This window comes from Engystomops pustulosus, chromosome 10 (genome assembly GCF_040894005.1).
Source record: "Engystomops pustulosus chromosome 10, aEngPut4.maternal, whole genome shotgun sequence".
Classification (NCBI taxonomy): Eukaryota; Metazoa; Chordata; class Amphibia; order Anura; family Leptodactylidae; genus Engystomops; species Engystomops pustulosus.
This window is the reverse complement of record NC_092420.1, coordinates 46,487,444-46,514,339: the sequence shown is the minus strand read 5'-3', so window position 1 is coordinate 46,514,339 and position 26,896 is coordinate 46,487,444. Positions and strand designations below refer to the sequence as shown.

Below are 26,896 nucleotides of genomic sequence, written 5' to 3'. Positions count from 1 at the left end.
TTACATAGGTTTAAGCAAACACTGAGTCGTCTCTGCAAGACTATGGATGTAAATGTCCTCAAGTTAGAATACAGTAAACATGAGTATCAATCAAATTTGTACTCTACAGCAAGATATGTATAGCAAGCAATGAAATAAACAATGAGAAAACAAACATATTACACCACCATGCACCAGCCACCCACTGATGGCTCGGGGTTCAGCTCCCCATGGAAGAGACTATAATAGAGACAAAACTGTAAATCTAAATATGAATTTGTGGAGCAGCGGTAAACAGCTAATCGAGCCATATGTCCCAGATAGCATGGAATTTCTTTTCTTTTTTTTTGGTGTATAAATATCCACTTCTTGAGGGGAAGGGCAGCATTTACTGACCTAAGCCAGTCACTGAGGGTAAGCAGGTGGGGAGTCATCCAGAATCTGGCCACCATTTTCCTGGCACAGTACCGGACTTCAATAAGGATAAGGATTTAATTCTGTGGTGGCTTTTAGATGTATGTGGATCTGTGACATTCTGTCCCCAGATTAGAAGAAACCAGTTTAGGTGAAGAGAGAGCAATGTCCGACTCCTCATCACACTTCCCTTTGAAGTATATTTCTCAGTTTTCTGTTATACATGTTATAAATTCCTTCCTTACCCGGCTGGAAATCTGTAGTTAATATGGATCATTTATCATATGCATTATTTTTCATACAGTAAATAGCATAATTCTAATATAACTGCTATGATCATTCTTCTATCCTCAATTAGGTTACACAGGTTTACCTAGGATTCTCACTAGAAGAATGGTATGTAACATTATATTTTTTTTCATTATAATTATATGAGAAATCCCTGCTTTTAGCTGATTTTCTATAATAAGGGGGAAATTTGTTCTCAAAACCCACATTGTATAGGTAGAATAAGTCCCTGGACTTACTGTCCACCAATACCCCAAGGTCTTTTTCTGACACAATTTTACCCAATGTTTTACTGCTTAAAACCTAATTTTCTTTGTTTCCTCATCATAACTTGCATAAAATATTTCTGTGCCCACACATCTAACTTTCACAAATCATTTTGTAACATAATAATAATGTCATCTGCAGAAATTTTAATATTTTCAGACTTCGCATTGTCTACAATGCCCTGATATTTCTATTTGTGATAATATTATTATATCTAGTGCAATATCTAGTCATCAACAAGTGCAACAGGTGTGCAAAAACCACTATCCTGGGTACAGTAGGATGTATACAAAAGTGACAAAAAATTGCAGTGTGCACCACTCGCTCTTATCCCAATCAAGACTGTTTCCTCAATTTTAGAACTATTTTTTTTTTATTAAGCAAATTTTATTTTGATTTTCAATAAATATAACATAGGCATTAATACATCACAGCAATAATAATAAATTATCATATGCCATCATATTATCCCTCATATTTTCATATTCACCTTACCATTCCCCCCTCCCTAGTCCGAACTAACACAAAAAAAATAAGTAAATAAATTTAACAATATTATTTTATTATACACTTTGCCTTAGTTTAATTACTACCTCTATAATCTGTTCTTACTAGAGATGAGCAAGCACTAAAGTGCTCGGGTGCTCGTTATTCGATACAAACTTTTCCCGATGCTCGTATCGAATAACGAACCTCATTAAAGTCAATGGGAGACCCAAGCACTTTTTCACTGAAAGAACACATTAAAAGTATAAGTGTAGAAGAAAAGTGTTCTTTCAATGTCTGCTTACAAGGAAAACATCTGTGAACATCTGTAATTTGTTCTTCACTGTTCTTTTGTTAACTTAAATGCACGTTATGGAGCAGGGGAAATACTCGTCCGAGCAGCGATATGGTCTGAGTATGCTAATACTCGACTGAGCATCAAGCTCGGACGAGTATACTCGCTCATCTCTAGTTATGACCTACCATGTTATAATCCACTTTCTCATTGTATTCTTTCCCATGGCCAAGATTTTTTCAAACCTTTAACCCGACTCTCTATTCTTCACCAATCTAAGCATTCTGGCGTATCACTGCCACCTCATTTCATGGCGATTCGCCAAAAATAGTATTTTTTCCAATGCCGGCTTCTTGGATACTTCTACATCTTTTAACCCAATCAGACCCAAGATTGCCACTTCAATATTCGTATTCAGGACCACTGCTAGGGCTTCTTCAATAAAGATAAAGATAGACTCCCTGTACTTTTTAATTCTATTGTATCCCCAGATAACATGCAGAAAATCTGCATCTTCAATCAAAAATTCAAACATCTATTACACCTCGAGTCCCTCCTGATCTTCATTCTATGAAGTAATACCAGAGTGTAATATATCTGATTAATGATATTGAATAGCACCATTCTATGATTCCATGATATTGATGATGATTTAACCCCTTCCCGACATTTGACGTAATAGTACTGCATGGCGGGAGGTGCGTTCCCGCAAAATGCAGTACTATTACGTCAAGCTTCTGGCCCCGGCTCCTGAACGGAGCCGGGCCGCGGCGTGTTAGGGGCGTTTCGCAAGAATCAAACCCCAACCCCCCCCCCCCCCGCGGCGCTTACCGGGGGGGTCCGTGGTTCCGATCGCAGCCCAGCATGCTCAGTGTGTTACATTACACAGTGTAATACATCTATTTTCACCAAATATCTGATTTTCTCATAAATAAATGCAAAACATACCACCAAAATTTTTCAACTAACATGAAGTACAAAGTGTCACGAGAAAACAATTTTAAAATCACTTGGCTATGTTAAAGCGTTTCAAAGTTATAACCATTTATAGTCACACAGGGCAGATTTGAAAAAATGGGCCGTGTCAGGAAGGTGAAAAGTGGCTTCAGCGTTAAGGGGTTAATTCTCTTGCAGCATTCTTTCCACTTCTCCAGTTCCCAATCTTCCACCACTTCCCTCCATTTCTGTTGTGTGCTAGAGAACTCCTTTTGACTCCATGTCTCAATCAGAAATGTATAAACCCTTTAAATGTTCTTATTAATTGTACCCGAAAATCTGTTAAATTCTATACACTTGTGAGTTTCCTCAATTAACCTTTTTTTTTTATCAATAACACAAAACACATGATAAAGTTCAAAAAATCTAAATACCCCTAATTCCGGAGTCCTGTATTTCATCTTTATCTCCTCAAACTCCTACAGTTGACCATTACTACATATCTGATTACAATACTTAACACCCATATTCACCCAATATTTGCTATCAGGAATAGACCTGAAATCTTCAAATTTAAAATTTATTCTAAATTGGTGTACAAGAAAAAATTCCTGTTATACTCAACATCTGTCTCAGTGATTTCCAACAATTATTCAACAGTGTAGCTATTGGTAATGTTTGATAAATTCCTTTGGTCAATTCCCCACCTTCTAATAGCTCACCCATAGTGTCCCTATCCCTTACGCTACATTTCAGCAATCTAATAAAAGCACTACAGTTCCTCCGGGACACTTAAGAATCCTGCCTGGGAACAATAAAATATCAAGGAATATTTAGAACCCCTTATTACAGCGGACAGCACAACAGTGTCAATTTCACTCTGGCATTCTTTTTCCCCCAGATCAAATCTCTCATCATGCCTTCTATTTTATCAAACCATTTTTTAGGAATCCAAACTAGTGATACAGACAGGACAAAAAGTAATTGGGGAAGAATGACCCTCTGCTCTCAAAAAAGGCATCCTTAACCAGCTCTGATTCTTAATTTTTCTAACAAAGGAAGTAAATTTAGATCTAAAAATCGCCTCATGTCAGCTGATACAAAAACTTCTAAATACCTGAATAAAGCATTCTTTTCTAAGACCGTAAGAGAGTTTATACTGGTCCCCATCCCCATCCCACCATCGAGGGGCAACAACAAAGTTTTCTCCCAATTAATTTTTAAACCTGAAAATTCTAAACTCGATTATATTCTCTATAGTCTTTTCTGGTTCTCTAATCATAAGGAGTACATCGTCCGCATACAGGGATATCTTAGCCCCCCCCCACTCCCCCAGCCACATATCCACTCCGCCCCCAGAACAAAATGGTCAGGGGCTCCATGAACAGAGCAATGAGGATGGGAGAGAGGGGACACCCCTAACGTGTGTCTCTCAAAAGAAAAAAAAAGACTCCACAACCCCCATTCACATTAATTCGTGCCACTGGATCATCATATAAAACCTTTACCCATTTTATACATTTTTCTCCATAGCAAAAGCGTTCCATAATCTTCCATAGGAAATGCCACTCTACCCTGTCAAATGCCATAATGACATCTAATGATAGGATGGAGCGGTCTCCCCCCTTTTGGATGAACTATTGATGCTATGATACCACTCAATCTCCTTGCTAAATTTTTTGCAAGGATTTTCACATTCATATTTAATGACGAGATTGGTCTATAAGAGCCTTTTTCCAAAGGATCCTTCTCTTTTTTTTTTTTTTAATTACTGAAATTGCGGCCTCTGACATCAATCCAGTTACCCATCCATCCCTCAAGATCTCTCAATATGTTACTAACAGGCGGGGGAGCAGCACTTCTCTATGCCTTTTATAGAAAGAGAAAGGAAGTCCATCTAAACCTGGTGCTGAATACCCAGAAAATGATTCTGAGTTATTTATTTCTTGCATAGAAATTTCCACTTCAAGTGTGAATCTCTGATAGCTGGGGAAATGTAATTCCATCCAGAAACTCTTCTAGTTCCCCCTCCAAATAATTACCCTCTGATTTCACATAAAAGTCCTTAAAATTATCCATAATTTCCCCATTGTTCTGAGTTATACTCCCATCATGTTTTGTCTTATGTGTATTCCTTTCCTCTGCTTATCCCCCTCCACAATACTAGCCAATAATTTTCCAGCTCTTCCTCTTTCCATACAGTTCTTCTGTCCTGCAAAGAAAATTTTATCCTGTGCTTTTTCTTTCATTCAAAAAGGGTTTAAAGGCCTCTTGAGCAGCAAATAATCTTCCTTTGAACACACCCCTCTGACCACCTCCTATTGTTTTATCCCAACCTCCTTTTCTAAGGAGGGGAGACAAGTGGGAGACACTATCAGCATTGCCAAGAATCTTTAGCCAACGGGGGTTTTACCTGAAAAGTTTAATTGAATTAGACAATTCATTATCCATACTTATCTCCGTTGTTAAAGGGGTGTGATCAGAGATTGTGATAGCTTCATATTTTATTTTTTCAATATAACCTAAAAACTGATCATTAGCAATACACATTAACATTGTTGAATGTGTTTGACTGCAACAGGAAAATACCTGTTTATCCTTATGGAAAGATCTACATACATCCCTCATCCCCCAGTCCTCACAAAAATTAACCAATCCGGGCTTCCTGGAGTTGAGTGGGCCCCTTCATTAATCAGGTTAATTCGGTCCAGAGCCATATCAAAGCAAGCGTTAAAATCCCCATTTATCACCATTGGGCAGTTTGGTCTACTTTCTGAAAAACAAGTTAGTTGATTTAACACTGTTAATGAGAATGGTGGGGGGACTGTTTTTTTTTATTAAGGAGCCCAAAAATAAAGATGAATCCACCCTCTTTATCTATCCATGAAGATTTAATCTCTAGATCCACTTTGTTGTGTACTAACACTGAGACTCCTCGAGAATATGTTGAATCGTATGAAAGTAGTCTAATGGCTGCCCATCTCCTATCCAACTATCTTGAGGAGTCTGAGTTTAAATGAGTTTCGATTAAACAAATAATCCCGGGAAGACGAAACAAAGACCATACAGCGCTTTTTACTATCATTGAGGCCTCTAACCATCCAAGTTACAATCCGAATGGCCATTCAAAGAAGAAGAAGAAGAAGAAAAAAAAAAAAGGAAACCCCTGTCGAACGAGGACTACCCTTCCCCCCCACCCCCCCACCTGGCCTGTAAGCTTCTTCATATACTGGTCTCCACACTCCTACGTTGCTCTCCCCCCCCTCTCCTAAAATCAAAATTATCAGCATAACTCAGGATGAAAAAACCATCCCAGAATTAATTCAATTGCCCACTGTCTCCAGCCACTCTGACACACTCTCCGCATCCTTGAAAAGTCTAGCTTTAAATATCACCCTCAACTTTTTGCAGGACATAATAATGAATATTTCATACCATCTTCCCTCATTTTTTTTTTTAACCTCCTTAAATCTCTTTTGTTGCATACCAAAAGAATAATCTGGAAAAACAACAATTTTTGTTCCGTTGTAAACTATATTCTGATATGTACAAAATTGTCTGATAATTGTCTCCCGATCCTGAAATATTATTAGCCACGATTGCTCTGGGTGCCGGTCCTACTGGTCGACTCTATGGGCTCTTTCAATCTGAAACAGATTTGATAAATTCTCCACTGCTACCACTTCTGTAATCCACCTCTGAATCCAGCCCTCTAGATCTCTGTTTTCAATATCTTCGGTCAACCCTACTATTCAAATGTTTGTTTGTCTGGAACGGTCCTCTTACTTTGTTTTGAAACCGCCTGCATTTCCTTTTTAAGACTCTTTACCTCAGCCTCTAACTTTTTTTACCTGAGAAGAAGTATTTGATACCTTCTCACAGATTTTTTACATATCTTCTCTTAACGTCGCCAAATTAGAGGAGAGTAAGCCAACCTGTGTAACCAAAGATTCAGCTGTAGCCCTTGTTTTCTGCACTGTAGCATGTACAGTATTTCCGTCCATATAGGGTTGGTAGCTTCTCCACCTCCCGTATCTGTGTCAGCTGCCTCCCCCCTTCTTTATCTATTTGTGAGATAGTATGGCATGTTTTAATCACCGGGGAACTTCATAATTTTTCTAATTTGGAGGATGAATCGCTCTTTTTCCCTGATTTCTCCCTCTCTTCGTTTGGGGATACCCTCCCCCCGACTTGCGACCCTGATTCTTAGCCGGCATTTTACAAAAATTTCTAATAATACCCCTTCAGCGCTAGAAGACCCTACTTAACAGTACATATAGGCAAGAATTATCAAGCACAAACCCGAGACAATTCCCAAAACCTAATATAGCTGCGAACAGGAAACCGTTGTTAAACAATAATAATAATTCTTTATTTATATTGCGCACACAGATTACGCAGCGCTGCACAAAGCATGTGAAATTGGTCCCTGAACCGAACAGTATGTTTTGGAGTGTGGGAGGAAACCGGAGTACCCGCAGAACCCACACAAACACAGAGAGAACATAAAAACTCTTTGCAGATGTTGGCCTGGGTGGGACTCGAATCCAGGATACCAAGGCATAAGTACTACTCACTCAGCCACCATGCCGCCCCTATATTAAATAGATAAGCAGTAGCGGCAGACACGGGTGGGAATCCGTTAGCGCCAGGTTCAAATTATCCACAAATTCATGAAGCGGCAAACTCCCATCATCTTAATCCTATTTTAGTAACCATAGATAACATCAGGAACAAAGTGTTAAGATTTTCTACTCCAAGAAAGGTTCTGCCATCAACCAAATCAGCAAAAGCCACTGCTCTCGATCTTCAATTTCACCATCCCTAATCGCGTCTCCGAGCCAGAATTCACCGCTCCAGATCCCCAGCCAGCTGACTTTGCTCACCTGTCACCGTGACCCAGCATCTCCGAATGCGGAGGAATCAGACGCCAGTCAGGACAATCCTCAAGCTCCAGAACCAGAAGGGAGGAGACGGGACTGGAAAGCAACGTGACTCATGTCATCACGTAATCCCGCCTGTCAGCCCATAACTATTTAATAGAGTAAAAAACACAGTTAAATCTATTAGCTTGATGTTCGGTCTAAGGGAAATAAAAACAGAGGAGCAACTAATAAGGCCCACTCGGCCACAAAATGCAAACAACAAACTCCAATATGCAAATTAATCCGTATTTGATCCACAGAATAGTCTCAACAGCTTTCGAAATGGTTAAAAATAGAGGTGTCTATGGTAAGCTCTTTGTATAAAACTTTTGGGTATAGGTTTTAAAATACAACATACGGTGCCTTCTTCAGATATGTATCATATTTCAACGTCCAACATTTGAATGTTCATTAGATATTGTCCTTTGTAGTGTGATATATATCATCGGTTGAGGTCTAAATATAATGTTATATTTTTTTTTTAGCGTTTCTATGCAAGTAGTGTGTAACTTGTACAAGGATAGTGCAGTGTAATAAACAGTCCTGTTGGAGAATTTATCTTACTAGCACATGCGCTGTTATCAATTGAGGCACACCACAGATCCCAGGATGGCTCCCGTTTCCTATTGAGTAGAGGCAATACAGTGTCTTCAGTATGTTGTTTTAGGTAGTCACTTGCACTGTCAGAAGCTCTTAGATGTGGCAAGTAGCAAATTTCTCCTTCCTGAATGTGGTGGACACAAAGTTTGTTGGGCAGCTTCAGTTTCACGTTTCAAAGGCTCCGCCTTCTTCATCAGTGGCATACCATGAAGTTGATGTGTTGCTCTTTTATCCATTTTCTTAGAAAACTGTGGTGAGGATTGTGGTTGGTGGAGAAACAGGACTGGATCTTTGGTTTGTATTCATAGTTACTTGTACAGCCGTAATGCCATCTCAATATTACATTCAGAAATTATTTGCTACACCTATAAAATGCAAACAAAACCAGTAATTGATGTAATTGTGGTAAAAAAAATCAATTTCATTTTATTATTTTATACACATTAAATGACACATTTAGAGCAACACACAGAGAAAAATTGCACAGTACCCAATGTAAACTAGAAAGTATAGCAGCAGAGATTCCTTAGGATAACATTCTACTGCCACAGACAAAGCCGTTTCCTGGCGAAACGCGTGTCGGGGTTGCTGCACAGTACCGAAGGTCTGTATGTTATATGCATTGATTGTGGTTCCCCTTTATTTATTGTATTATCTTTGTACTTCGATGCCATTTTCAGTGGCACTAATTGTATGCCTTACCTTGGGTTGTGTACTGCCATCATTATTTCATAATCACTGTATGTAACTTTAATCTCTTTTGTGGCACTAGAATGTTATCCTAGGGAATCTCTGCTGCTATACTTTCTAGTTTACATTGGGTACTGTTTAATTTTTCTCTGTGTGTTGCTCTAAATGTTTGTCATTTAATATGTATAAAATAATAAAATGAAATAGATTTTTTACCACAAGGTTGTTTACATCAATTACTGGTTTTGTTTGCATTTTATAGGTGTAGTATTTTGCTTGGGAGAGATTTGGTCAATGGCCCAATGACCATATCCTTTCGTTTTCCTTTTGGTGACATACAGAAATTATTTGGCAAAGGCAATTCAATGGGACTTCAATAGTGTGAAAACTTACAGCAAAAAATATAGAGTTAAAAACAAAATTAAAATGAGATTTCTACAGCGAAAACATAAAACTTACAACAATAACATTAAACATACGCATAGCTAGTAGAGTAAAGTGCACGTCTGGGTGTCGGAATTACGACCTGACCCAAACGTGGAGTGTGAACGGCAACATACAAACCACCTATAAGAAACCAAAAATTTCACAATCCTCATTTAACCCTTTGGGAGCGAGGGTGTTAAATTCATATATCATCCTAGATTCAGCTCTAGACATTTTAGAAATAAAGTGACCTCCCCTCCATTCAGTCTTCACTGTCTGTATGGGGCAGAATTTTAAGCATTTTGGATTACAATACACTGAGTGATTTTTGAATCCTGACTTTATGTTCAATATTTGTTCAACTTTTCTCTGCTTTAAACTTCTAATTGTTCTCCCAATGTATTGTCTATGACATGTGCCTTCTAGCATATAGATAACCCCTTCTGTGGTGCAAGTGAGGAATTCTTCTATGTCAAACTCATAATCATTTGCAGTAGATTTGCAATTGTTGCAAGTTCCACAATGATAAAATCCTTTTAGTGATAACCAAGTTTTATATATCTTATTTTTTATTTGTTTTAATTGTTAGTGCTATTTTGTTCCCCAAATTTTGTGCTCTAGTGCATACTATTGGTGGTCGACTTGTTAGGGTAGGATTTAAGATATCCTCTTTTAGTGTGCTGTGTGTTTCCAAATTATTTAAGCATGTGTGCTCGGTCACAAGTAAATGAATCAGACCACGGTTAATGCAAGTCATGCTCATGCTACTTGTCGCCCTGGGCAAAAATCAGCACTGCGCTAGCTTTATTTGTTTTATCAGTCTATATAGAAGAATAGGAGCAAAGCAGAAAAAGGAGGAGCGTATAAAGCATAACAATATTAGACATAGTTTCTTGATTTGGAGAGATTCCCTGCTGTTGCACGTTGATGTCACGTCCACATTCCTTAGCCTCAAAATTTGGAGGTGCGGTCTAAGATCTCGGTGCCATCTTGAGTTCATCAGCTAGGTTTACCTTAATAGACTTGGTAGATTGGGCCCCAGGATTTTATCCCCTTGTAAGAAATGCCAAGGTTTCTTTATTATTCCTTTATTTATTCCTTTATTATTATGGTTGGCATTGTAGGGTAAGATAGGTTTCATTTCTCCCATGAATTTGTGTTAAAATGTATCTCAGGGTTTGAAAAAAAGAGGATCTCTCCAGAGCTCTGGCTTATGATATGTAAGATACATATGATTCATGTAGTATTTGATCTGGGTATCCTGTCTTTTTAAATTGATCAATAGGTGCCATTGCTTCCCTATCAAAATCATCTAATGTTGTACAATTTCCCCTAATTGTCCTAAACTGTCCAAATGGGAGCCAGTTAGGTAGGTGGCAGCCTGTATTTAATATATAACTCTTCCTTTCAGTGGGTTTTTTATAAGTAATGCATAAGTCACTGTTATTTTTAAATCCAAAAACTCTATCTTTGAATCACTTACCGATGATGTGAAATTTAAAATTTCGGTCACTACAGTTTATAGAATCCAAAAATACTTGTAATTGTTCCCTTCATGCTTGTCACACAAACACAATATCATCTATAAAGCGCTGCCAGAGCACCAGCTCTGTGCCAAGCTTGGGCCCTATGGTGGAGGCCTGATAATGGGGGGGGGGGGTTATTATGACTACTGAGGATTACACAGCTAAAAGATATTATGACATATACACCATTAGACCATGACCCCATAGAAAAATATGAGGAACAGCTTAAATACCTTTTAGAACCCATATAAGAATGTGGAATGGTTACAGAATCAGAATACAAATATATATTAGGAAATAATCATATACTACCTGTATTTTATACTATTCCCAAGGTACATAAAAGCAAAACAAACCCTCCCAGAGGGTAGCCTATTATCTCCGGGATAGAGTCTTTAACTTCGAATTTGTCTCAATATATAGATAAAATACTTCAATCTTTTGTAAAACGAATCCCAAGCTACATTAAGGATACCACAGATATTATAGCCCACCTAGAAAATTTTGCATGACAACCACATTGGCTACTAGGTACATTAGACAACTTCATTGTATGCGATAATAGAACATAAACAGAGAATAGCATCAGTGGATTTTTTCTTTCTTCAGATCCAAAGATGGATGCGGAACAAATGTCATTCATTGGAAAAGCCATTGATTTTATTTTAACCCACAATTATTTCTGGTTTAATGGGCAGTATTACTGTCAGTAGACAGGTACCGCCATGGGCACCAGGTTCGCGCCAAGTTATTCCAACTTATTTATGGCCTATTGGGAGGCATTCACCATAGGGCCCAAACTTGGAGTGGACCTGGTGCTCTGGCGGCTCTCTATAGATGATATTGTGTTTGTGTGGCAAGCAGGAAGGGAACAATTACAAGTATTTTGGGATTCTACAAACTGTAATGACCGAAATTCATATTTCACATCATTTGTGATTCAAACATAGTTTTTGGACTTAACAATAACAGTGAGAGATAATAAATTACTATGCATGACCTATAAAAAACCCACTGCAAGGGACAGTTATATATTAAATACAAGCTGCCACCGACCAAATTGGCTCCTAAACGTCCCATTTAGATGATTTTGATAGGGAAGCAGAGGCACTTGATCCATTTAAAAAGAAAGGGTACCCAGACCAAATACTACATGAATCATATGAAAAAGCCAGAGCGCTTTTTTTTAACCCCTTAACACTGCAGCCCTTTTTCGTTTTTGCGTTTTCATTTTTCACTCCCTACCTTCAAAAATCTATAACTTTTTTATTCTTCCATGTACAGAGCTGTGTGATGGCTTATTTTTTGCATAACTCATTACACTTCATTACACATTGTAATGGATAGGTTAACCCAAAGTAGCCTTGGGTCTTGGGTAGACCCGAGGCTACCATGGTGACGGTTCGCCGCTCCCTGATGACGTCGCCCATGCGCTGCCATCTTTTTGAAGCCGGTGGCGGTGATCAGCGGGGAGGGGGGGGGGGGATCACTTAATTTCTAAAATGTCTAGAGCTGAAGTCCCATTGAGTTTGCTTAGCAAAATAATAAGTTCTGTATGTAATATTGAGATGGCATTATGGCTGTACAAGTAACTATGAATACAAACCAAAGATCCAGTCCTGTTTTTCCACCAACCACAATCCTCACCACAGTTTAAAAAAAAAAATGGATAAAAGAGCAACACATCAACTTCATGGTATTCCACTGATGAAGAAGGCGGAGCCTTTGAAACGCGTATGGTGAAACTGAAACTGCTCAACAAACTTTGTGTCCACCACATTCAGGAGGGAGAAATTTGCTACTTGCCACATCTAAGAACTTCTGACAGTGCAAGTGACTACCTAAAACGACATACTGAAGACACTGCATTGCCTCTACTCAATAGTAAACGGGAGCCATCCTGGGATCTGTAGTGCGCCTCAATTGATAACAACGCATTGTTTATAACACTGATATTGTGATAAAACTACTACATTTCCACTATTTATGGTGCGTTAAACCACACATACGCATGAAAGGAATTTTCATCAATACTGTAAGTAGAGCTTAAGCCACGTCATTAGCTTACCTCCCGGGACACCAAGGGTGAGTAATACGTGAATAACTGCACTACCCTTGTATAAGTTACACACTACTTGCATAGAAACGCTGAAATATATAACATTATATTTAGACCTCAACCGATGATATATATCACACTACAAAGGACAATATCTTATGAACATTCAAACGTTGGACGTTGAAATATGATACATATCTGAAGAAGGCACCGTATGTTGTATTTTAAAACCTATACCCAAAAATCTAACCATATGATATATGCAGACCAAGTGGCCAATTAACAGGACACTGTTCACATGAAGTGAAATTCTTGGTGAACTTTAGGACAATTTATTTGATCATTTTATATCTTCTTGTTTGTATAGATTACTATTTTAAGTGCTTGGGCACAGCACTATATTAATTAGATGTACTATATGTGTATCTGCTACTAATTAGATGTTTACATGCTATATTGTAGTGCTTTGGTATAACTGTGTTTTTTACTCTATTAAATAGTTGTAAAATTGAGGAAACAGCAGGGCCGGCTCCAGGTTTCAGGAGACCCCTGGGTGGCAGAGCCTCAGTGGGCCCCTTTGCAGTGAACTCACACGTCAGCATTAACAATTCAGAAACTAAAACAGTCCCCTGTTCCCTAAAATATTCCCTAGTTTATCATCCCAAATACCCCTGTCATGGTCAAGACAGTTTTGAGTTCATTTAACCAACGAGGGGAACCTAAAATGTGTTCTCCTCCTCTCTGCAAAGTAATAAAACTGAAACTTCAACTCAGCTGCTGCAGAAGCTCCTAATACACACCTCAGCTGCTGCAGAACCTCATAATACACATCTCCGCTGCTGCCAAACCTCCTAATACACATTTCAGCTGCTGTGGAACCTCATATTGCACATAACTGCTGCTGCCGAACATCATAATACACACTTCAGCTACTTCAATATATCAACCTCAATGTGCTGTATCACACAGGCTCTGAATAGCTCAGTAGCCTCTACCTGTTTCGTTCCATGTCCCAGAGTGGGTCCCCAGCATTTCAGTTTTTTACCTCAGACAGCAAAAAGGCAAGAATCTGTCCTGTGCAGCAATAAGTAAGAATACTTGGCAGGCAGACAATTTTCATCATCATTATTATCTTTACTGTATTGCTGCACAGTAAAGATGATAATGATGATGAAAATTGTCTGCCTGCCAAGTATTCTTACTTATTGCTGCACAGGACAGATTCTTGCCTTTTTGCTGTCTGAGGTAAAAACTGAAATGCCGCTCCCTACTAAGTAATGCCCCTACACACAAGAATATAACTACTATTATACTGCCCCCTATGTACAAGGATATTACTACTAAACTGCTCTCCCCCCTCCACAGACCGCTAGCCCCCCTCCCCTACCCAGGTCTTAATTCTCAATCACTCATGTAGTCCTACGTTCTCCCCTCTAGTCCTCAGGTCTGGCCCCTCCTTCTCACACATACTCACTCTCTCCCCAGTTCTGGGTCTCAGAACATGCCCAGCAGTATATAGGCAGTCCCCACATATGCCCCGGCAGTATTTAGCAAGCCACCACACATGCCCAGCAGTATTTAGCAAGCCACCACACATGCCCAGCAGTATCTAGGAAGCCACCACACACGCCCAGCAGTATCTAGGAAGCCACCACACACGCCCAGCTGTATCTAGGTAGCCGCCACAAACACCAAGCAGTATATAGGTAGCCCCGCACATGCCAAACAGTAAATAGGTAGCCCCCAGACATGCCCAGCAATATACAGGTAACCCCTACACATGCCCCAGCAGCATATAGGTAGCCCCCACATGTGCCTCAGCAGTATATAGTAGCCCTCACACGTGCCTCAGCAGTATATGATAGCCTTCACACATGTCCAAGCAGTATATGGTAGCCTTCACACATGCACAAGTAGTATATAGTAGTCCACACACACACATGCATAGCAAGATATTCAGTAGCCCCTACACTTGCCCCAGCATTATATAGTAGACGCTCCAGATGCCCAGCAGTATATAGTAGCGACCACACATGCCCCAGCAGTATATAGTTATCCACACATATGTCCCAGCTCTATATTGTAGACCCCACACATGCCCCAGGAGTATATAAAAGCCCGCACACATGCCCCAGCAGTTTATAGTAGCCCTCATAAATGCCCCAGCAGTATATATGCAGCACAACCAAATAAAATAAAAAATTAATGCTCACCTGCCAGCGTTTCCTGCAGCCGCCTCCTCTGCACTTCCAGGATTTTGTTCTCCAGAAGCCGACGTTGCTTAGGTGTAGGTGACTAGTGTGGGTGACTTTATGACCCAGGCGCTCTCACCTAAGCAATGGCATCGGCACCAGGGCTGGATAATTTGCTCAGGCAGCCTGTAGTGTGGCTGCCTGCGTCAAGTGATCAGCAATGAGTAAGTCTAAAGATACACATATCACTGATCAGAGGTGGCACTCAGAGCCCTTTCTGTGGGCACCCGGGCCATCAGCCCAGCACACCAGACAGGACTCTAAGAATCTTCCTGCCGTTCCAAGCAACTTAAAAGATGCTGCTTTCAGTCATATTTCGATGCTTGCTTTGCTACTTGGGACTGTAGGAAGAGGGAGAATGAATAGACAGGGCCAAATTATCTTTGGAGGACCTCCTCCTGGCCCCTACAGGTCTACAGAGGGACACTGGAAAGAAGCTAAGATGATGCAAATTTTCCATCTTTCTACTGTTGCTGTCCTCAGGAGGCCAATATGATTGTTGAAGAACAGGGAGCAGTAAGTTACTGCTTTAATTTTTGGTTGGTACCTCGCGATAAATAAGGGGCGATTTGGGTGTCTTTTTCGGCACTCGGCCGCTAAAAGGTTCGCCATCACTGCCCTAGGCGCTTGCCTACCTTCTGACCTGGCCCTGTGGGGGCTGCAACCTGAGGCTCTGCAGGCCACATTCGGCCTATGGGTTACGGGATGTGTACCCCTGTTCTAAACCACTGGATAGGGCATAACTTGCTGATCATTGTGGGTCTCGGTGCAGAGACCCACACAGATTGCGAAAACGTGGGGTCCATTGTCGCTCCATCAGACTAATGGAGCAGACAGCCACGAATGAGCGTTCTTCTCCATTAATCTCTATGGAGCTGATGGAGATCACAAAGGGCCTAACTTTAGTTTGTGGGAAAACCCCTTTAATGTCAGGAAAGTAAATAGCATTATGTACATAAATGTCTTCATAGTTAATTATATGGTATAGATAATACTGCATTTTGTTAAAATATTAATATTTTCACATATTCTTTCATTTAGCCTGAAGTTTTTTTCTTTTTTTTTTTATTTGGATGCAGCTCTTCCACTGATCTGAGGTTCAGTATGGCTCTTTGTGATCAGGAAAAAGATTACCGTCAAAAACGAAAAAATATGGTTATCAATGGGATTAAAGAACTTTTGGGACCTGATGAGAGCCAAGATTTAAATTCCACTTCTAGAGATGTAAGTTGACATTCATAGTGACACAAAATTGGACACCTGCAACACAATTATTGGAACACATACCGTGCCGAGTTACCTATCTTTTGCTACAAAAAAACTTGGAAATCTTATTGACTCAAGTATAAGCCTAGAATGAAAAAATGCAGCAACTACTCTTTAACTGGTTCCCGCCCCGCCATGTATTCACGGCACGCGTGGGGTCCCCATACATGGAGAGGGCCGCCATCTTGCTGACAGCCGGCATGACAGCCTCTGGTTTTCCAAAGACCCGAGGCCGTCTTCTTTAAACCCTTTTACTATGTTCTATCAGCACATTGTAATGAATGAGGAGGAAAATCCCCATGTACTATATTATATAATATAATATATGTTAGGATTTATCAGACAACCTAGGGTTAAAGTACCCTAGGGAGTCTGAAAAATAGTAAAAAGAAAAATAAAAAAAAATTGAAAAAAAATGATAATAAAAAAACCTAAAAATTCAAATCACCCCCCTTTCCCTAGAACTGATATAAATATAAACAGTAAAAATCATAAGCACATTAGGTATCGACGTGTCCGAAAATGACCGTTCTATCAAAATATAATAACGGTTTTTCACTGCGTTTAACCACATAACGCAAAATAGCGCCTAAAGTCGAAAAATAATTTAAAAAAAAATCAATAAAAAGTGATCAAAAGGTCGTGCAGTCCTAAAAATGATATAATTTAAACCATCAATAAGTCACAAATAAAAATTACACCACCCACAGCTCCGTACAATGAAATATGAAAAAGTTATTAGCGCAGGAAGATGGCAAAATAAAAATAAAAAAATTTGTACAGGTGGTTTTAATCTTTGTAAATGTATGAAAACATTATAAAACCTATACAAATTTGGCATCTCCGTAATTGTACCGACCCAAAGAATAAAGTAGACATATTATTTGGGGCGCACAGTGAAATCTAAGCCCACAAGAATATGGCGCAAATGCGTTTTTTCACCATTTTCACTGCTTTTGGAATGTTTTTCCCCACTTCCCAGTACAGGACATGGAATATTCAATACAATCACTATGAAGTGCAATTTGTAACGCATAAAACAAGCCATCACAGAGCTCTTTACGTGTAAAAATAAAAAAGTTGGAAAAAAATGAAAAAAAAAAAAAAAGGGCCCGGTCCTGAACCAGTTATGTCCAGTAGCAGCTTCCCCTCATCAATAAAATTTCCAGCAGTGACCTCCTTTATATAATTGTCCATCTATGCTTCTTTTATACAAATACCTGGCTCTGCCACCTTTACAAATACGAGGGCGGTTAAATAAGTACCTTGTTTGACGACAGAAGGCGTTCCTGAGGGAAGTTGGTGTTATCAACATGTGCTAACGTGTCAAACTACAGCAAAACAAATTGCAGACTAATTGATTGGTTAGTTTGGACTTGGCAGCGATTTGAGTAAGGCGTGTTTCTAAGACTGAAAAAGGGCTGTGTCGTTCGGAAATTCGCTCTTTGTTTTTGGATGGGAAAAAATGCGAGGAGATAAAAGCAAAGTTGGATGCTGTTTCGGGGGGCACTTAGCCATCTATGACCACAGTTAGATATTGGTTCAACGAATTTAAACCTGGGTGAACATCCATTTTTGATGAGGAGCGACCAGGAATCATTCAAAAAGTCCACGACATGATACTCTTAGATCAACGAACAAAAGGTTGCAAAGTAGCAGAAGCCATAGGCCGACCAGAACGGCAAATAATATTTTACATGATAACTTAGCGTTGAAAAAAAAAGGTGCTGTTTCACCACGATAACGCACCAGCAAGTTCATCCGGAGTTGTCGCTGCCAAACTGCATGAATTGCGTTATGAATTGCTACCGCACCCCTGTATTCACCGGCAACTTTTTCTTGTTCCCTAACATGAAGAAATGGATTGCGGGAAAAAAATTTAGCTCAAACGAGGAAGTCATCGCCGAGACAGAGGTGTATTTTGGGGAGTTCGACAGCCTATTTTTTTGGAGGGGTTAAACAAATTTGCAGGAAAGTTGGGAGAAGTGTATCTTTCTAAAAGGGGACTATGTTAGAAATGAAGACAACATTTTTGCCAAAATAGTTTATTTTCCAACACGGATACTTATTGAACCGCCCTTGTAATGTCCAGAACTGCCCCTTTCATGATCAAATGATTAACTTTAGTCCTCTTCTCTGCTCATCTTCGGCTTCACAGCAATGGGGAAAGAGGCACGTCTCTCAGGATGCACACACACACTGTGACGCAGCGCGTCACTGCCTGATGACAAGTAAGGATATGGAAGATGGCACTCCAATTTTGAAAATAAATGCTTTTATTCTTGTATCAATCCACTTTAATACATATACATGACGTTTCGGTCAAAAAGACCTTCCTCAGATACTGTGGATAATATATACAGTATCATTAATAGATGCACAGGGATTCATATATGTCAAATATTCACTCAATATTTAGAGAATAGAAAATACACAAATGCAGTCCCTATCTATGTAAATTGAGGAGCTTCTTTATAGACTTCTCATGTTATACAGCGGTAGTATTATGCAGAATTAACTGTTGTTTCGCACCTGTAGGAAACTGGAATGAAAAAACATGTGTGTAAAATTATATGTATAAAAATGACCTTCTACTTGTGGGAGATAATTAGGCACTGTTTAATTGCTGTTAGTGGACAGACCGTTGGATGGGGACCTGTTACAGATCTGGTGCACATCGGTATAGATCTCAATTGGTGATCAAACAGTGCTGGTTTATGCTAGACATAATAAGCATCACTTTATATAAACATAAAGTGAGACCTGTTCTAGATCTAGTGCACATAGGTATTAATCACATGTGGCGATCCAATAGTGTTGGTTCATTCTGGACATAATAATCATCACTCTATATTCACATAAAGGGAGACTCACCGGATTTTATTGTATAGCGATCCTAAGTCTGGAAGATAGAAGTGGTACAGGCCCCTTCAGACATTGACTGTGTGTCAGCCATGTTCTGGTCTCAGTGTGAGGCATAGAAAATGGCTGCTGAGCTATATCCTGTCCTGTCATGTGACAGGAAGTGTAATGTGTTCCACTGTGGAATGCATGGCTCATAGCTGGATTGCCATGAAAAGGATATGCATGCAGATACCTCTAGTCCCTCATCCCTGATTTGAGTCTAATCTCCAAAGTAGCATATAAAGTATATATAGGGTCATAAAATACGATTGAAAATGTTGTGGGACCAATAGAAGTGGGAAATGACATATTTGGAATGAAAGCATATTTACATATCAGGAACAATTGTATCTAAGTACAATGTATATTATACTATGTATATTACCCATCTATGGCCCACCGACAACAATCTTGCTATCATTTCTGTAGGAAAAACATATAGTAGATTAGGAATGTCACAGACTCTCAAAATTCTGCATATTGTTAATAAATCTATGTATATATATGTATATATAATCAAGATCATATTAGTCAAATGAAGGGTAACACAGTTCAGGTAAAACTCAGGATATTATAGTCTCTATTCATCCCATCAGGAGCCAGCGTCTTGTAGGTAATGAATCCAAATAGATTCCTTCTTCTTTAGTTGGGTGACGTGGTCACCCCCACGTCTAGGAATGTCCACTCTGTCACTTGAAATTTCAGCTGATTGGCTGAATGACCGACTTTGGCAAAGTGGGCGGGACTTGTGTTTCGGAATACGGTTGCGCACATGTTGGGTTGTTTCCCCGACATAGGCGAGGCCGCAGGGGCATTTTATGAGGTAAATTACAAAGGTAGAATTGTGTGTTTGGTAACCTTTAATTTGATATCGTTTGCCAGTGTGTGCATGCGTGAAGGAGTCTCCTTTTTGAACATTGGTGCATTGAGCACAATGTAGACATGGGAATGTGCCTTGTTTTGTTGTATTGAGGAAAGTTTGCCTGGGGACCCTGGTGTCTGAACCTATGTCTGCCCTCACTAATCTGTCTTTGAGATAAGGAGGTCTTTTGAAGCATGGAAGAAAAGGCTTTTGGAATTCCTGGATCCCTGGATGGCCCTCTTTTAGTAGAGACCAGTGTTTCCTAATAGATTTGTGAATCCTGTATATGAATGGGTGGAACTTGTGTACAAATGGTATACGGGGTGGTTTGGGTCCAAGTATTTTTAGTCTGGGAGAGTGGGTTTTACTTTGGTTAAGAATATTTTTTGGGCAGCCTCTCTCTTCAAATCTATTTTGCATATTGCCGAGATGTTGTGTAAGGTGATCTGTCTTACTTACGATGCGTTTCACACGTTGGAATTGCAAGATTGGGAGAGAGTTTTTGGTTGATGGAGGGTGACAGCTTGTATTGTGCAGGAGATTATTCCTATCTGTTGCCTTTGTATAGAGGTCGGTCCAGATAAGACCGGTGGAGTCTTTTTTTGACCATGGTTTCAAGAAAGCTGACCTCCTCTGTGCTGTAATGCATTATACAACTGTCAGCTCTTACCCGATAATGGGAGATGTGAGGTGTCTTTGCCACTGTCCGGGAGGGTCCGCGTCCCTCCCGGACAGTGGCAAAGACACCTCACATCTCCCATTATCGGGTAAGAGCTGACAGTTGTATAATTCTTTCCTCCCTGAAGCCACAGGTTGTTTTACCCAGGCACAGGGAAATATACCTTTTATATATCATATGTTTCAGAGTGGTTGGTACATTACCACCACTCTGCTAATACAAACAAAAAATCTCTGCAGCTTAACTGCCAATGCGTTTGGCGTATTTGGTTCAGTTTCTTACCACGATAAGAGTTACCTCTTTACAACTTTGCCCTGTCCGGGTCGGCCCGGTTTTCTCTTTTTGTACTCCACCACTTGTATTTTTAATGCATTTTAAATTTTGAGCATTGTTGTTACTAATAAAGATTTTGTTGATGTTGAATATGCATCCTTCTAGTCGATCCTTCTTTCTCCTCTCTGGTGAGAGGTAGTTGTTGTTTTCAATATGTATATATTATCCACAGCATCGGAGGAAGGTCTTTTTTATATGTATTAAAGTGGATTGGTACAAGAATAAAAGCATTTATTTTCATAAATAAGTGCCATCTTCCATATCCTTACTTGCATACGGGCTGGGACCCCATTTTGGCACCATCAAATACTGAAACAGTAGTGCATTGAAATCTCTACGAATATATTACTGCCTGATGACGTGACGTCGCGTCGCGGTGTGTGCCTGCGAGCAGAGAGCATAGACATGCCTCTGCCTGCACTGCTTGGAAGTCAGAAGATGCGGGGAGAAGACGAGTTGGGGAGAAGAGGACATTGTGTGTGAACCCCGGAGGTGAGTACTATTTTAAAGATAAATCTTAAGATAAATTTTTTTAAAGATTTATATAAATATATTTGGAATTTTTTTCCTGCTTCCCAGTACATGGCATGGAATATTAAATAACATCCAGGGAAAGTAAAATTTCTTATGCACAAAATAAGCCCTCAGACGGCTCTGTATACATAAAATTGAAAAAGTTATGGATTTTTGAAGGTGGAGAGCGAGAAATGAGCGGAAAAACCCTGCGTCCTTAAGGGGTTAAAGAGCCCCTGAAGTAACAGTACAATAGAAAACCCCGAAAAAATGTTGTCATTTCGGGAACTACACCCCTAAATGAATTTACCTAGGGCTGTAGTGAGCATTTTAACCCCCAACATGCTGGCAAAAATGTAATACAAAGTAAATATTGCAGAGTAAAAATCGCTATTTTTTAGAATATGCAATTTTAGTGCTAAATATATTGTGCCCTAATCATTCCACTTTAGACAAACACCTCATATATCATTCTACGAGTATGGCAATATGTGCCAATAATATACAGGCTGGGCATACAGCAGAGTTCAGAAGGGAAGGAGCGAAATTTAGCTTTTGGACCTCCATTTTGACAAGTTTGGATTTGGAGTGCCATGTCGTGTTCGTACAGCCCGTGAGGTACCAGTACAATTGATACCCCTGAGAAGTGACACCATTTTGGTAACTACACCCCTCAAAGAATTTACATGGGGTTGTAGTGAGCATTTTCATTTCCAACATGCTGGAAAAAAAATGCAATTTTAGTGTCCAATACATTGTGTCCAACTCATGCAACTTTATACAATCACCCCAAAAATCATTCTGCGGGTTGTCCCGAGTATGGCAATATCCCATATGTGCCAATAATAGACAGGTTGGGCACACAGCAGGGCTGAGAAGGGAAGGAGCAAAATTTTGCTTGTGGAGCTCAGTTTTCAATAGACTAGTGTTGAGGTGCTCCTGTGATACTAGTACAATAGAAACACCCAAGAAGTGACCCCATTTTAGGAAAGGGTACCACTCAAAAAATTTATCCAGGGTTGTATAAGCATTTTAACCCCTAAAATCCTGGCTCAAATGTAATACAAAGTGAATAGTTCAGAGTAATAATTAAAATTTTTTCCCCTCAAATATGCCATCTTAGCGCCATTGTATTTTGCCAAACTCATGACACTGCAGATAAACTTGAAAAATCATTATGCGGGTTATCCTGGTTATGGCAATAACCCATATGTATCAATAATCTACAGGATGAGCACACGGCAGGGCTCAGTAGGGAACAAACAAATTTTAGCTTTTGGAGCACCATTTTCACTACATTACTATTGGGGTGCCCCACCAGTAATAGAAACCCCAGAGAAGTGACCCCATTTCAGGAAAGGTCACCCCTTAAAGAATTAATCTTAGGTTATTAATAGCATTATAACCCCCAAGATGCTGGCCAAAATGTAAAACAAATTGAATGGTGTAGAGTAAAAATTGCATTGCAATTTCTCAAATGTGCCATTGTAGTGTGAAAAGTATTTTGCCCAACTAATCCCACTGGAGACAAACACTCCAAAAATCATTTTGCTGGTTCTCCCGGTTATAGCAATATTCCATTTGTGGTAATAATCTACAGGATAGGCACACGGCAGGGCTCAGAAAAAAAGAACTGACATTTTACATATTTTTGCATCCTGAAAAATGTGTAGGTGACCTTAGGATTCAATACAGAATCCCTTGAGAACTGACCCTATTTGAAAACTAAACCCATCCATGAATTAATCTTGGGGTGTAATGACCATTTTAACCCCACAGGTGGACCCAAAGGATAACACAATATCTGTTATGTCATCTTATGCCCAGCTCCTGCCACGGGAGACAAACAACCCAAAAATCCTGGGTACGATAATACCCACTATGTGGCAATAATCTACAGGCTGGACATACGGCAGCTCTCAGCAGGGAAGGTGCGGCATGCATCAGGATAAATTGTTCAGGGTAATATTATACATCCAGTCAAGTGTGATAAATCCTAAAACAATCTTTTATGCATAAACCTGGTTTCTGAGGGCACTGCAATTTTTTTGTTTCCTTCCCTTGCTGGCAGTTTGGGGAACTTCTCCTAGAAAGTGCTGCCCTGGTACAATAAGTGTTGTGGCTTCGCTTCCAGAATTCCTGGCACTCCCCCCTTCCTCGTCTCCAAAATCCTCGTCTCCTGGATGGGCACTGTGCATTGTCGGCAAAATGCATAAACTTATGGATTGCTTTAAACCGCATCCTGCTCATCATCATGCAGAATATCAGTGTGGTACAGTATGTCTGTGCGGCACCTTCTCAGGAGTTCCTCAGAGTCACTTTGAGAGGAAGAGGTGGACAAATAAAATGGGCACTCGTTCCCTCTAGCTGACTCCGTATTGGAGGCAATATAACTATATGCCTACAATGTCATGTACGTTTTCCAGGCCATGACTTTCCCTGACCTGACACTCCTCTACACGATGACTACTCCTCCACCACAGAACTACTACTCCTCCTCCACTGGACTACTCCTCCTCCACAAGACTACTCCTCCTCCACACGACTACTCCTCCACACGATTATTACTCATCCACACAACTAAGACTCCTCCAAACAGATCTCACTTAAAAGTGCGTTGGGGGGGGGCAATAGTGTGTATTAGGGAACAGTAATGGGACAGATTGTTAGCACTTCTCTCTCCAACACCACCAAACATAATATGGCGACGATTGATGTCACAGGACCAATCAGACTATGATGTCATCGGGTGGGTGTTGCTTTGCGTTCCCGACCTGTCCCATCAATTTTTCATCCTGTCGCAAGACAGGGTGAAGTCAGAATAGCAGGAAGCTCAATAAAATCTTAACACAAAGCAGACAAAACCAATGGTAAATACCTCCTATGTTGTATTTTTCTGTATTTTTACAGTATTATATATATTGGGAACCATATATGCCAAAGGTGGAATTAGACTTTAACCCTTTCCCGACCCGTGATGTAATAGCACGTCAAGGTTCGGGCGCGGGTGCATGGAGAGGGCTCACGAGCTGAGCCCTCTCGATAGCCGGTAGGTCTTTGCTGCATATCGCAGGAAAGACTTACTGGTAACACCCGCGATCGGTGCCGGAGGCTTCAAAAAGATGGCGGCGCCCATCTTTTTTTGCCTGAGGATCGACGCTTCCGATTACGTCATCGGGGAGCAGCGATCCATCACCATGACAGCTGTCTCGTTTTAACCCTTTCATTACAATGTGCTATCAAGATAAAACAACTCAAGATTAAAAGATGTCAGGCAACCAAAATCAGAAGTGAAGGGCTGCATGGTAGAAGAGAGGATTATAATCAAATTTTGGGTGCAGGGTTGCAAGGGTCCGGCTCAAGACCACAAAAATTCCAAAGTGTCCATGAAAGGGAAGCCGCACTCTTTTCTCAAGGCTTGAGAATGGCTACATTGAGTTTTCTGAAAAGTTGCACTTATCCACATGTGAACAACACATTTAACGATACTAAGTGCTGCCTGTTTTAGATACGCAGTTTAAGATGTCAGGCAAAGGTAATCATTTTTTATTTTTTAATAATGAGCACATGAGACTATCTTATACAGTGGATATTTTTATAAGCTCCTTTAGCACAGCATTCTGCTGTTTCTATCTTTGTTTCCTGTATTTTAGGTGCCAGTCATTGCAGTTCTTGGATCAGGAGGTGGATTCCGTGCCATGGTTGGCTTTTCTGGAGTGATGAAGGCTTTGTTTGAGTCAGGAATTCTGGACTGTGTAACATATATTGCTGGTTTATCTGGATCTACATGGTAATTGTCTCATTTCAAAACTTAGTAATTTAAAATCTATATAACATAAGAAATACTTTGCACTTTTAAACAGCTATATGGTCCGTACAATTGCTATTACAAATATAATGTTGATTACAGGAATCCATTTCAGTTTTAGTTACTCTTCTAGCAGCAGGCGTCTTTCTGTCTCAAGGGTAGATGGTAGGGAGTCCATCATTACATCACTGTGCAGTCTTAAAAGCTTTGAACTGTGTTATCTACTTGATTATAACATTTATAACAGTGCAATGTAGGACAGAACATAGTAAACGATGATAACAACCAGCTTTATTCACACGATTGCAGGATTGATTCATAGAAAAAGTAATGAATGTACATAAAATGGCCGGAGATGAACACTATATTGTCTGCATCATTTCTATTATATTACCTATCTACACGTTTGGTTTTATGAGAGTATGATTACATTAGAGCATAGTTATCTGCAGATATTATAGTGGCAAGTCAAGGAATTCCACATTAATAGCACATCTTCATATGGGTCTCGTCTTTTTTTTTAATAGATAAAATATAACATGAGCTACGCGTTTCGGCGCTGTACCTGGTTCAGAATGATATGAAACAATACATGGTGAACATTATGTAGAAATACAAAAAAACCTAATTCCCGATATGGGAAGTGCGTCAGAGTGGTGGAAATGACATGATAGGGGGATATACCTGTCCATCAGCACTATCCCTGGGGATATCGAGATTTTAGGTATCTCAATTCGTACAACTTTCAGTGTTAGGTTAAAAGATGACATATAAAATTAAAATAGTGTTTTTGAGGGGTAGAGGGAAAAAAAATAATACTTTTACTGGGACGTATTGCTAGTCTTAAGGATTTATAAATATTAAGATCGTGGTTGAGCTTATTATTTTCTTATGGGTTGGGCAGTATATGAATTAATATTGAAGAAACATCAGAAATATCAGCAAAGTACAATGGCCCTATGTCCCGGTGTTTCTGATGTCACGATCACAGGAGGCTTTGTGTGTGTGACCGTTCCTGGTTGCATAGGAACTGCAAGCTTCATTGCGGCTGGTACGGAAGCTGAGAAGTGTCACATCATGTGTCACGTCAAGAGTTCCTGGTTACTTAGTAATCGGAGAAAGTCAGGACGTGTCGCAAACCTGATTGTGTGAGCGTCGTTAATTCTATGATGACTGGCCATTGCGGAAATCAAGTAAGATCCAGGGTTCTTCTCTATTTCAATCTGGAATGTGCAGAGGTCCGATAGCAAAGGTTGTTATAAGACTTGATAGACACGCTCTTACAGGTTGAGTTAACATAGTCGTTTATATTTTTATTTTTACAGGTAAGTTAGTTCTATTGAAAATCTATTAATATTTGGTGGTAGTTATATTCAAACTTTGACATC

At 39.8% G+C, this 26,896-nt stretch overlaps 1 protein-coding gene across 4 annotated transcripts in view; it reads left to right on the top strand.

Moving 5' to 3' along the window:
- PLA2G4A (phospholipase A2 group IVA) overlaps nucleotides 1–26,896 on the top strand; it is a 265,938-nt gene that overhangs the window by 122,207 nt on the left and 116,835 nt on the right. For 3 of the 4 annotated variants that reach the window (XM_072127075.1, XM_072127074.1, XM_072127073.1), the window contains 3 exons: nucleotides 752–789; nucleotides 16,223–16,367; nucleotides 25,354–25,490. In XM_072127075.1, coding sequence (XP_071983176.1) covers nucleotides 752–789; nucleotides 16,223–16,367; nucleotides 25,354–25,490 — 320 coding nt within the window. The remainder of the gene's footprint in view (nucleotides 1–751; nucleotides 790–16,222; nucleotides 16,368–25,353; nucleotides 25,491–26,896) is intronic. The other variant, XM_072127076.1, reaches the window with a different exon arrangement.